This window comes from Mixophyes fleayi, chromosome 8 (assembly GCF_038048845.1).
Source record: "Mixophyes fleayi isolate aMixFle1 chromosome 8, aMixFle1.hap1, whole genome shotgun sequence".
In the NCBI taxonomy this organism is placed as follows: domain Eukaryota; kingdom Metazoa; phylum Chordata; class Amphibia; order Anura; family Limnodynastidae; genus Mixophyes; species Mixophyes fleayi.
In genome coordinates, this window is record NC_134409.1 from 2,969,682 (window position 1) to 2,981,842 (window position 12,161).

The 12,161-nt window shown below is 41.3% G+C and overlaps 1 protein-coding gene across 1 annotated transcript; it reads right to left on the bottom strand.

The window, feature by feature from the left end:
• Nucleotides 1-1,233: 1,233 nt before the first annotated feature.
• Nucleotides 1,234-9,928, bottom strand: LOC142098826 (selenoprotein Pb-like). Its single transcript, XM_075181627.1, has 5 exons — nucleotides 9,885-9,928; nucleotides 9,205-9,432; nucleotides 4,903-5,115; nucleotides 4,204-4,345; nucleotides 1,234-1,816 (listed from the first exon to the last, which is right to left on the bottom strand). Exons 2-5 carry the CDS (start codon nucleotides 9,405-9,407, stop codon nucleotides 1,541-1,543), a joined length of 834 nt encoding a protein of 277 aa, XP_075037728.1. The 5' UTR covers nucleotides 9,408-9,432; nucleotides 9,885-9,928; the 3' UTR covers nucleotides 1,234-1,540.
• Nucleotides 9,929-12,161: the final 2,233 nt, after the last annotated feature.

The following is a 12,161-nucleotide window of genomic DNA, read 5'->3' on the forward strand; positions in this document are numbered from 1 at the left end:
AACAAAGTCTTGAAAGACGGCTGGGGCATTACAGAGCCCAAAAGGCATCACCAGGTATTCATAGTGGCCGTCTCTGGTATTAAATGCGGTTTTCCACTCATCTCTGCGAATTCTGATCAGGTTGTAGGCCCCTCTGAGGTCCAACTTACTAAAAATTTGTGCCCCTCAAATACGGTCAAATAGTTCCAAAATTAAAGGAAGGGGGTAACGATTTTTAATCGTGATGGCATTTAGTCTCCTGTAATCAATGCACGGTCTGAGAGAGCCTTCCTTCTTCTTTACAAAAAAGAAGCTTGCCCCTGCTGGAGAAGATGACTTCCTGATGAATCCCCTCTTGAGGTTCTCGGCAACATACTCAGACATAGCTTGTGTCTCGGGTAAAGACAGAGGATATACCCTGCCTCTAGGAATACTTTTTCCAGGGATAAGGTCGATAGGGCAATCCCAAGGCCGATGGGGAGGAAGGAGTTCAGAAGCGGTTTTAGAAAATACATCAGAAAACCCAGAGTAAGCTTCAGGAAGACCAACCAGGGAAGATGTGCAGAGGCATTGTATAGAGGTTACAAGAATGCTCACTGTATTGTATATTGGACATTATAATTCTCTGTATTGTATATTGGTCACTAGAATGCTCTGTATTGTATATTGGTCACTAGAATGCTCTGTATTATATATTGGTCACTATAATGCTCTGTATTGTATAGAGGTCACTAGAATGCTACCTGTATTGTATATTGGTCACTAGAATGCTTCCTGTATTGTATATTGGTCACTAGAATGCTCTGTATTGTATATTGGTCACTAGAATGCTCTGTATTATATATTGGTCACTATAATGCTCTGTATTGTATAGAGGTCATTAGAATGCTGCATGTGTTGTATAGAGGTAAATAGAATACTCACTGTATTGTATATTGGCCATTAGAATGCTCTGTATTATATATTGGTCACTAGAATGGTCTGTATTATATCTTTTGATCACTAGAATGCTCTGTATTGTATATTGGTCACTAGAATGCTCTCAATATTCTGTACAGGTCACTCGAATAGACTCTGCTTTGAATATTAGGCAGATGGAGCTGTGTCGTATATGATTATACCTCTTTCACATAACTTTTCCAATATTTAATTGGCTATACACCACGTCCACATTAGACATGTTTCTTTTGTCCCTCCCATTTCTCCATTGCGGAGCGCTGGTAGAAAAGCCAGACGAGCCCTGGAATTAACCCATTCATGTGCAAACATAATATTTACTGCAAGCAAATACTTCCCTTTACAAAACATCGCTCCTCTGCGTACACCGTTCATATATGATCTATGTTACAACAAGTTTCACATACATACGTTTCAACTTATATTCACTAGTAATGGATATATAATTTCAGTATAATGTTTTTGGTGTCTTCTATATGATTTATGCTGTTTTTACTCATTATCTCTGTTCCAGTTAATTGGATGATGAGGGCTATGGTCCGTTACTGTTTGGATGATGACGGTTATGGTCCATTAATGCTTGGATGATGACAATCATGGTCCGTTACTGTTTGGATGATGACGGTTGTGGTCCGTTACTGTTTGAATGGGGAGGTTTGTTACTGTTGGTTGGACGATGATTTTCCTGATTGTCTCCCTTCCTGTTGATTGGATGATGAGGTTTACGTCCATGTTCTTCGTGGCTCTCTCTGCGATCATTGTGTTTATGATTCTCTCCAGAGTTCTGGGCAACGTGTTTGTCCTTTTTGTGATCCAAAATCTTAGTTTCTAAGTGTTGTTCACTTTTAACACCAGTGGTATTATCGACAGAGGATTTATTCTGTTAAGAGACATAAGTCACAAGTCTAAAACACTTAAATAACACAATGTGCAATGGAACTGGTTATATAATTATATATATGTGTGTGGTCACTGACACTGCACCATCTCTGTGATGGCCCTGACAATGTAACAACCTGCATTATCTTTATGTATCATGAGATATAATGTTAACAGCTCCCCCCAGTGGCTAAATGATCATGAAAATGTGTAGATCATAGTGTAATGACTAATAAACACGTCACTATAATTCTGTATAACCAACTACAAACTCTCCAAGTATATTTATTTGCACTAATGCACTATGCACCACAACAGACTGAGAATGATACAAATGTAAGTTTGATAAAAGGTTCTATTGATTTCCCGTATCTTACGGTGTATTCACAATTGTGGATCAACAAACAAGAGAGAGAATAAATATTTGGAGCAGGTTTCCTGCAGGGATTACGTGTTGGAAGACGTCTCCGAATATCTTTCCAATAGAAACTGTTGGGTTCAGGAAGGAAGGGATGAAATGAATCGAGTTTTGTAAATATTCCAGGAATAATATACTTTATATAATATTGATTTATATTGTAACTGTTGCTTTAGAAGAAAGGACCTTAATGTGCATAGTGGAGGCTGTCATATGGTATTCATGGGCTTGGTAATTTGAGTGATGTCACTGGGTTCTAGTGAACTGATTGGCTAGAATGTCATGAATATTAATTCAGCCCACAAAATGTCTGCCCCCATTGTGTGTACGCGACAGGTAGACTTTAATGCGCCAATTTAGGTAGATGGTTGGTGATCATATTCAACAGTAAAGATTTGTATCAAATCAAACGCCACACGCGCGATTGTAATAACCTGGTATGTCGGGTGTATACCTCAATCATTACTAGAAATTCTTTATCCCTAAGGGGCATATATCAGAAGCATGGTGATATAAAGTTATAGATCAGTGGCGACCCCTCTGAGCCTTCTCCTGCGGCCCCTCAGAGTCTTCCCCCGCGGCCCCTCCAAGCCTTCCACCGCGGCCCCTCCGATCCTTTTCCTGCAGCCATCCAAGCCTTCCCCTGTGGCCCTCCGAGCCTTCCCCTGTGGCCCCTCAGAGCCTTCCCCTGCGGACCCTCCGATCCTTCCTCTGCAGACCCTCCAATCCTTCCCCTGCGGCCCCTCAGAGCCTTCCCCTGGGGACCCTCCGATCCTTCCCCTGTGGCCCCTGGCTCCTTCCTGCTTTATTGTTAGATGTGTTACTTACAGTGTGTAACACTTGTGTAAAATGCTGCTGATATGTTGTTACAGATCGGGGTCTCTTTATTGAGTAAATGTATTGTCTTATTATTATTATTACCGAGTATAAGGGTAATGTGCGGCCCTATTAAAGGGTAGAGGGCCGCCAATGCAGCCCCTGAAGTGCATCAGGTTGCTTATCACTGTTATAGAATCTCTGGATAACTAGGATATATAGTTTTCATTAGACATGATTTTTATTTTTTTTACTTTCTATCATCAGCATTTATCAAGAAAAATATTAACGCCCGGCAAAACCGGTTGGGGGTTAATTTACCCCTTCGCCAGATTTGGGCTTTAATTCCCCTAATTGTGGAAAAAAAGTTTTTTTTAAAAAAGTCTAATTTATTAGAAAATGTAATAAGTAATTTTACTTGGTATTGGAATCTAGGACTAAAACTTTTTAATATCCTTTGGTCTGTTATCGGTTTGTTAAATACATGCAAATGGGATGTAATGAGATAACAATATTATGACTGAAGTTAACGCATTTGATGGATAGGACTAAGTGACAACAAACCCTTATTCACCAGCTCTTCACCCTTTGATAAATACGTCACATGGAGAACAAAGCTTCTGTTCTGTTTGTTTCCGGCTGTGAACCCCTTTTCCCCGGCAGCAATAAACTGGTCATGTCAATATAGACATATATTATGATATAATTACAGGGTGATTCTTGCTGGCTCCCCATCTGCAGCGCAACAAAAGATACAATGTATCTCTACAATGTTAGAGGGGAACTCTACCCTCACATAGTTCTGTTTTCCAGGCAGAAAATAGATTATTTGTGCAGCCCTTGGATACAACAGTTAAGCTCAGATCTGTGCATTAGATACAAAAGTATCTACATTGTATCTACATAGGATATATTGTATCTAAGGGCAAGGAAAAGAAATCTCCCTGGATAATAACATTGTGAGACATGGGGCTTCCTGTTAACCCTTCTCCTGCTGGGTACTTAGTGAGTATACAGCCCCGAGCAATTTCCTGCCTGGTTGTAAGATTTATGTTTAGTATCAAATCGATTTTTTCCCATTAATATAATCTGTTGATCTCACCTGGAGTCTGTGTGTTGCAGTATCATATTATATTATATTTTTATAACGTTACCGTTGCAGTATAGGTAATGTTCGCGTAAAAGCTGCAATTCTGACAAAAGTCTTCATAATAAGTGGCGTTGATGGCGGCGTAGACGTACGGGAAGTGGAGGAAACTGTGGGGCAGTCGGATATGAAAGGTGAGACGTCCACACCTGTGATAACGAAATACAGAAATAAAATACACATTCGTACATTCAGGGGATTGCGTTACCGACAGGTTACGTACAGCGACTGTCAAACAGAAGGTAAATGTGGCGCTGACCAAGTGAGCTTACAATCTAGGAACCTTTTTTACAGTCTACAGGTCTACTGACAAGTGGAATTAGATTAAAAATAGTGTTTCAGGGGAGGATTGGGGAATATGGACCCCTAGAATTAGGAGTGGCTCCTCTTTACTACTAAATTACCTTTATTGTGTCTGTATAATTGATGCTAATTATGTGACTGATGTGTATAGAGGTGTATGGAGTCACAGTCCAGTATAGAAATAAATAAATATATATATATATATTTGCTTTTCGTTGTATTTTATCGGTGACTGAACATCAAAAACGCACAAATACGCTGATGTGGGGGCTACCTATAGACACCATATTGGGGTATATGGTTAGCCATAGAGCCGGTGACACTTGGGATTGCCTACAGCCCACTGTCCACCATAGGGATCATATATGTGTATATAGAGACAGTTACATATTGTAATATCTACCTATCATAGATCAGAAAGTCATCCTTGTTTCCATTAAGAATGTTCCATACATCATCCTGGGCCGACGCTTGCTGGTACACGGGGACCCCCGGCGGGGCCCTTCTCTTCAACTCTCTGTACATCAACTTTGACAACGAGCTCTGGTCGTTTACAATCATATAGCTGATGTTTGTGAGTCCCTGGCCGGTCAGCTTGTCCCGCAGCGGCCCCATACTGAAAGACAAAGGATTGTTTTACAGTTCTGCTACTGATGTATTAAATGCTCTGTAATGTGCCCTGTGTGGTGCCTCTGTATTATCCTGATGCTCACTGATATAAAGGGTCATCGCTGTCCCCCGATCTCAATGAAAGACACACCGCTAAATATTATAAAGTGTCAGGTCAGCAGGAAAACTGTGATTTATCTTTTTTCATTTTTTAGGACTATGAATAAATGTCTATTATATTTAAAAAGTAACTTGTACTAAGTAATAGCTGAAAACAGTGGTCGAAGTGGACATTTAGAAGTGGCGGTATGAAATATGTAATGAGAATGTAAGTGAATGGAATTTGATAGTATTACAATGTAGCAGTAGGAGAAGTGGTGGTATGACATACCCCCCATTTCCACCAATATATATATATATAATGTAGCTGACTGGAATGTGATAGTGATACAATGTATCAGTAGGAGGAGTGGCAGTATGACATATCACTGTATACCCCCCATTTCCACCACTGTATACAAAGAGGCGTCTATTAACCCCAAGAAACCTCCTAAGTCTCTGCATTGTCATATCTAAACATTGGAGAAATACATCAATTAGACTTAAGAATTAATCGAAATGCGCCCAGCAATTTTCATTCACAATTTTGATTAATTCACTGGCACACATTTTATTTCATTCATATTTCGCTGCTAGATTTTACCGAATAAGTTTTAAGGTATAATTAATAAAAGTTAATTTTTAAATATAATTGACATTTATTCATAAGCCTAAAAAATAAAAAAATAAACAACTGGGTACTCCCTTAAAAAGGTCTTTGTTTCCTACCGCAATTGAACCTAGTTTGAACCCCAAATTCAAAAAATGGCCATTACCTACAAAACTGGAATAAGAGTATTTTAGAATCTGTCAATTCTCAACAATTGTTGCAATAGAAAAATCTTTCTTTTCCTATTTAAACGATGTCTGAGTAATGAAAGTAGGTTTCCCATAACGTTAGCATGATAATCTGTCTGCCTGATGTAACACATTGGGCTATTCCATACTGACGCCAGCAGACTTCAAGCGCACTCGTTGCTCAGCGCAAAACACTTTACGTTTGCACCCAATGCGTCTGAATGGTCCCTATCCAGGAGCTCCTACTCTTTACTCTCCAGACATACCTACGATAGCTTGAAATGAGCATATTAACCTCTGATATATTCAAGTCACTGCTATTCGGCGAGTTTGCAGTGAAAATTTAAAGCGGAAATGCCTTTAAAGCCATCGCCGCTTTACATTTTCAGTGCAAACTCGACGAACAGCGGTGACTTGAACAAATCGGAGGGTAATACATTTACCCCCTAGGTGTGCGAAAGGGTAGAAATAATCTGAAGAGACGCAGTGCGCAAAAAGTGTAAAAGTCATATTAAAAGGAATAGCCCTAAAAATGCACCTTCTCAACCCTTTTCTCATTTCAATAATTGTGCTCTGCAAATTTAAATCTCCTATTTGTCCAGCTCTGCAAATCTAGTTGTATCAGTGTACATGCTCCTGTACTTCGCAAGGAAGGCTCCCACTCCACCCAACCCCATCGCTGGTACAACCTTATGTATCACCACCTGGACAAAATCTCCCTCTACTTTCCCAAGTGAAGGAACACGGCAGCTCCAAAGACTCCATATGTTACCACTGAAGTCTGCAGCCAATAAAGGAATGTTGCTGCCCCCTTGTGGTCTTAGTACAGTATGTCCTAAATCCTAGATGACAGTGATAAGACAGAATAAAGCTGGGTGCATACTGATGCAATTATTGTGCAAATCACACGATAAACAACTGTTAGGTGAGATATTGCATCAGTGTGTGCGCTCCCACCATCATGTTTTATCATACATTATAAACTTATCATATAAACTCATGATCAGCGAGGGAACGATGTCGGGCAAATGTGGCAGTGTGTACGCACTAACCACCAGCAGTGTAGGCAGATATCTGAAGAGTTTACAGAGTCATGGGGGTAAATGAATTAAGGTACGATTTCTGCAAATTGCTGATATTCGGCAATTTTGCAGGCAAAATTTAAAACTCCAATGTGTTTAGAGGCAGACAGCAGACACATGGAAAAGGCTATTTAACAAGAATTGCGGCGGTACATGTTCTGTCCTTGCATTTCTTCAAAGTTTAAAGGTATTTAAATATAATTTAAAAAATCATCTTTATTTACGCATTTTGCTAAATAAGCCCAACATCTGTATTATTCAGGATAGGTCATTAAGTCTGGCTTATTCTCTCCTTTAGTTGTCAACTATTACATACATAACTGCTACATCTTTGTCTTCCATCTTTAATCCTTTTTGACTTAATGTATTTTTTCCCTTGTAGCCATACTTGGCCACTCTCCTGAAATGTCCAGGAGACTCCCGAATTCCCAGTAGGTCTCCCGGAAGAGCAGCTCAGTCTTCCGCATCCTGCGTACTTCCTAGTGAAGTGGGCAGGATGGGAAACTTTGCGGTGAATTGCGTCATTTTGGCCCCGCCCCCCACTGCAAACTGACTCTTTTTGCATCATTGTGTCTGGGCCAAAATGAGGTAATTTGCATCTCTCTGCCCCTTTCAGCCCTCACGCAAACGTAGTACGTTAGTACATAAGCTCTTAGCACCTCTGGAGATAATAATTAGTCATTTATTAATTAAACCCCTAAAATAGTCCATAAAGATGGACTTTCCCTTTAAGTAGCCTGTGTGAACGGTCCGTCCATCTGACCTCCATCCACTGGACACACCATCCATGTGTGCATAACTCCGTACTAGTCTCTTACAGGGTTACCTGGCCTGGAGCGGGTGGCAAATACGACCTTTGTCCTGTTAATATTTGATCTGTAATTGTAGCAGGAACAGACAGAGTATTCAGCCCAGTTTCTCTGTCCCTCTGGGGCCACATTGTGGCTCAGCTGTTGTTTCACTGAGCTGATCTGTAGCGATCTGACAGGTGCAAAACTAATTGCTGACAATTGTCCCTGTTTTACTTTTCAGACCTGTAACCATTCTGGCAACGTAAGAATATTTCCTGTGGACACTGTCATTAGAATTGACATTTCCTACAGTCATTACCCCCGGGGCAGGTCCTCAGGAATCTTACCCCATTCGGGTGTCTGTAGATGTCATCCTAGAGGAATGATCTCAGGTATATACAGTATTCTGCTTGATCCTGCTCTCCCCACACCCAACTACCACTACAGGGAATGGGAGAGAGACCCCCTCCCCTCCCCAGACAAGGAGGCTTGGGGGGCCATGAGATTTGGAATTACTAAACATTATATTGCAGGTGGCATTACCACCCGGCCAGACTTAGATGTTCCCTGGTGCCTCGCCTGATTGTTGGAGAAACTGCAACCGCAGGGGTCTCCTATGTTATCCCCCCCAAAACAAAACCCAAAAAGAATCTTAATAAATATTCTAGGAACGGGTCATATATTCAAGAAGTGGAAAGATCCTTTCTTGTCTGGCAAATATCAGCGCCCGTTATCTACATGATAGAGGCTATGTATTCGGACAGGTTTGGACCCGCTGGCTATTCCCTGAATACAGGTCTAAGCCCTTGTCCTCTACTCCTCTTATCCCCTTTGGCCATGAGCGATAGGAAAACCTCAAATGTTTCCCCCAGACCTAAGTGTATCTCTTCCTGACCCTCTTCTTAAACATTCCACCTTGTCAGACACCCCTCCCTCCTCTTTGTATATAGGAAGATAACCCGACAGTACCCCAACAACTAGTCCTGTACCCCCTCTCTCACCTTCTCTAAGTCATACCCCCACCTCAAAATGAGTTGTATTAATGAACATGTCCATTTTTAATGCCACCGCTTTGACTAATTGCTCTGCATTGTATCAGAACCTTTCACCTGTTTCTGATCTGTATTATTTTCTGTTGACCAATCAAAATAAAGAATTATAACAAAAAGAAAAGTTATACCCAGCAAAACTGAGTCATTGTGAAATCTCCGGATATTACTGAGCCTGTGAGTGAGAGTGATGGGATTTTACCTCCTTAGATCAGAACTTCCGACCTGTTACAACGTTTCTGCTGTTTCATAACCATAAGGTCAGGAGACGACTTACCCGGCGGCCTGGACGAGGCAGAAGCCGCAGCTCGCCTGCAGAAGCGCCACGACTGTGACTCGGCCGTTAGTCGCCGCCATGGGCACCTCATCCCCGATGCTCCAGTCCGGTGGCGGCTTACAGATCGACGTATCATTCTGTTCTGCGGCAACCAGAGCCAGAACCCACAGCAGGGTGGTGATAAAAGGAGCTGGACCCCTCATTGTAAAGCCTGGACCCACAATGTATCTGAAAAGAGAACACAGTCAGCATCACCTCTCTAAGCATCTCTCTACATCTGCCAATGAGGATAATACCACAAACTTACACTATTGCATTATGTATAGTGACATTTTTAAGTGATCTCCCTGCCATAGGTGCCAACGGTCCCCAATTCTCAGGGACAGTCTCAGGGTTTAAAGATTAGTCCCTGGAAATGTCCCTATTTTTCAGTTCCTTCATTTTCTACTTCATTATAGTCCCACATTACAGTCTATGTGATACAGAGACACTTAAATGATGCAGTAGAGGAAGCTATAGTTTTACAGGTCACACAGAGGACTATTTGAAAGGGAACGGGGAGATTTGGGTGGGATATGTCCTTGTGGAACGTCTAGGCAGACAGCTGAACATATATATATATATATATATATATATACCATCGCCCACCCCCCTGTAATATTACCCCCCTCCCCACTTACATTATCCTCCTCTCTCCTCCAACAGGTGTGACTGTAGCTGTCCAGGGTTCCTGCAATTTATCCCGGCCCCCCTCCCTGGGGGCGAGGCAGAGTGAGTCTGGCTCCCTCCCTCCTTGAGTAATCGGGGACATTGGACCCCCTGTCAGATCTTGTACTCCAGGCCAGTGACAAGGGAACATTAACTCCTGCACGGTTTTCATGTCTCTCAGAATTGTAGTTTTTGGTTTGTTTTTATCTATTTTGTGAATGGTCTGCACAAAGCCAACTTATTATATTGTCTATAAGTGCACGGACACTGATGGTCGAGCCTTGTACCAGCTGGGCAGGAAGGCTGGGCCATGCCATCCTGTGCCATAATGCCAACATAAGAAGATCTATAGCGCTGGAATCAGATGATCTTTAAACGTTATCATGTCTATGGCTCAGCTGGGATCAGCAACCACAGACTCCAATAAAACGGCCCCAAAATTACCATGGAGAATTGTATAATACTTAGTTTACCAATTACTTCTGAACAAACAGTAAATGTATCCCTAATATACTTTCTATATATTCTTCATATATTCAATACATGTTCTATATATACTCAGCGTTACAGAATTTATACCCTGTAATGTAGGATAAAAGATGTAGCATATTTCTAATGTAAAATTTATATACTCTGCTTTGCAACTTCTTCTCCGGTGCGGGATGTTTTTTTAAATCTTTCATTCTGAGATTATTGTAGAATTCTTCTATAAGACAGCATGGTGGCACAGTGGTTAGCATTGCTGTCTCACAGTGTTGGATTACGACCAGGGCCCTAAGTGTGTGTTTATATGTTCTCCCCATGATTGCGTGTGTTTAATCTCCGGTTTCCTCCCACACTCCAAAAACATATTAGTAGGTTAACTGGCTGTTGACCCAAATGGACCTTTGTACGTGTGTGGTAGGTAATTTAGACTGTAGGCTCTAATGGTACAGGCACTGAATGGTTACTTATTCTATGTACAGCGCTACGTAATATGGTGGTGCTATGTAAATAAACAATAATAAATAAGAATGGCAGTGTGATAAAGAAATATGTGGGATTCTGTGTAAAAGACGACAAACATAGAACTAATGTACTGAGTATTTGGGACAGTTTAGAGTCTTCTTTTCTGCGGACGGAGATTATTAACCTGTGTTGGGGGAATGTTGGACGGTCTGGGATTTATGTGACTCTCAAATATTTAAGCAGGTTATCAGCAGTACTCTTTGCTCCACTGACATCTCCCTCTGTGGCGCGGGGTCGGGGTTGGGGGGCGGGTTGTTGATCATTTAACAAAACCCTAAATATAAACTACAAATTGCCTTATACAGGACATTGGAATATTTTTATTAACATGTCCCTGAGGCAGAAATATGGGGGGCTGTGGCTGATAACGCTGTGCTCCAATGTAACAATCAAGATATATAGCAGGAGCCGGGGTTGTCTCCTGACTTCCCCAAACAACCCCACCCTCCCATTTAGTCACCCTCCTAACACCCCCCCCTTCCCAACTTAAACTAATGCAAATTTCACAGTTTATGTATCATTGCTTGAAGAATGTTCAGTATCAATGTGACAGCAGGTTCCATAACCCTAACTCTGTATCTGCCGATATTAAATAGATAATGATTGTATAATAAATGCTGGGTGATTATAGTATATTAAATACCTGTTTTGTGTATTTAGCCATTTAGAAGATATTTATAAACAACAGTTTGAGATGTGTTCTAAGTGATTTATGTCTAACATTGACTCTTGAATAGTTATGAACAGTTAATATAGAACTGTACTGTGATCAGTCACCTCTACTAGAGAATAAATTGTGTGTTATTGCTGCAGTTACACTGTGGTTCTATCACATTACTCTGAAGAATCCTTCCATTGTATTACCTACTGCACCGAAGTCACCACAACCCCTTTCTCCATTAAACACACCAAAGTTGTCTTTTCCCCCTTTTATATGTGTTCTGGGCGAGTCAGCCCCTGGTAGGAGGACTGGGAACCTATAACCAGGACCTGGTTATCCAGTACGCTGACTGGGCGAGGCTTTTTTGGGGTGCAAAACTGTGACAGGGAGAGGTATAAACTGAAATTCATTTAAATATAAGAGAATTGTTGTTCTGCAAAGTTAAAATGAAACCTGAAATAAATAGGTAGTAACGTTGATCTTGGCGTATTCCCATGGTAGAGGCTGAAGACAATGAGTCATCTTGGGGCGGGCGCTGGATGATGAACGAGCAGGAGACACAAGGACGGTCAAAGGAGCA

Coding starts and splice junctions, on each gene's coding strand:
- LOC142098826 (XM_075181627.1), bottom strand. CDS start 9,407: ATGAGGGGTCCAGCTCCTTTTATCACCACCCTGCTGTGGGTTCTGGCT. Junction 5,116..9,204: donor TGCCTCGTCCAGGCCGCCGG/GTAAGTCGTCTC, acceptor TTTGTCTTTCAG/TATGGGGCCGCTGCGGGACA. Junction 1,817..4,203: donor ACATTACCTATACTGCAACG/GTAACGTTATAA, acceptor GTCTCTTAACAG/AATAAATCCTCTGTCGATAA.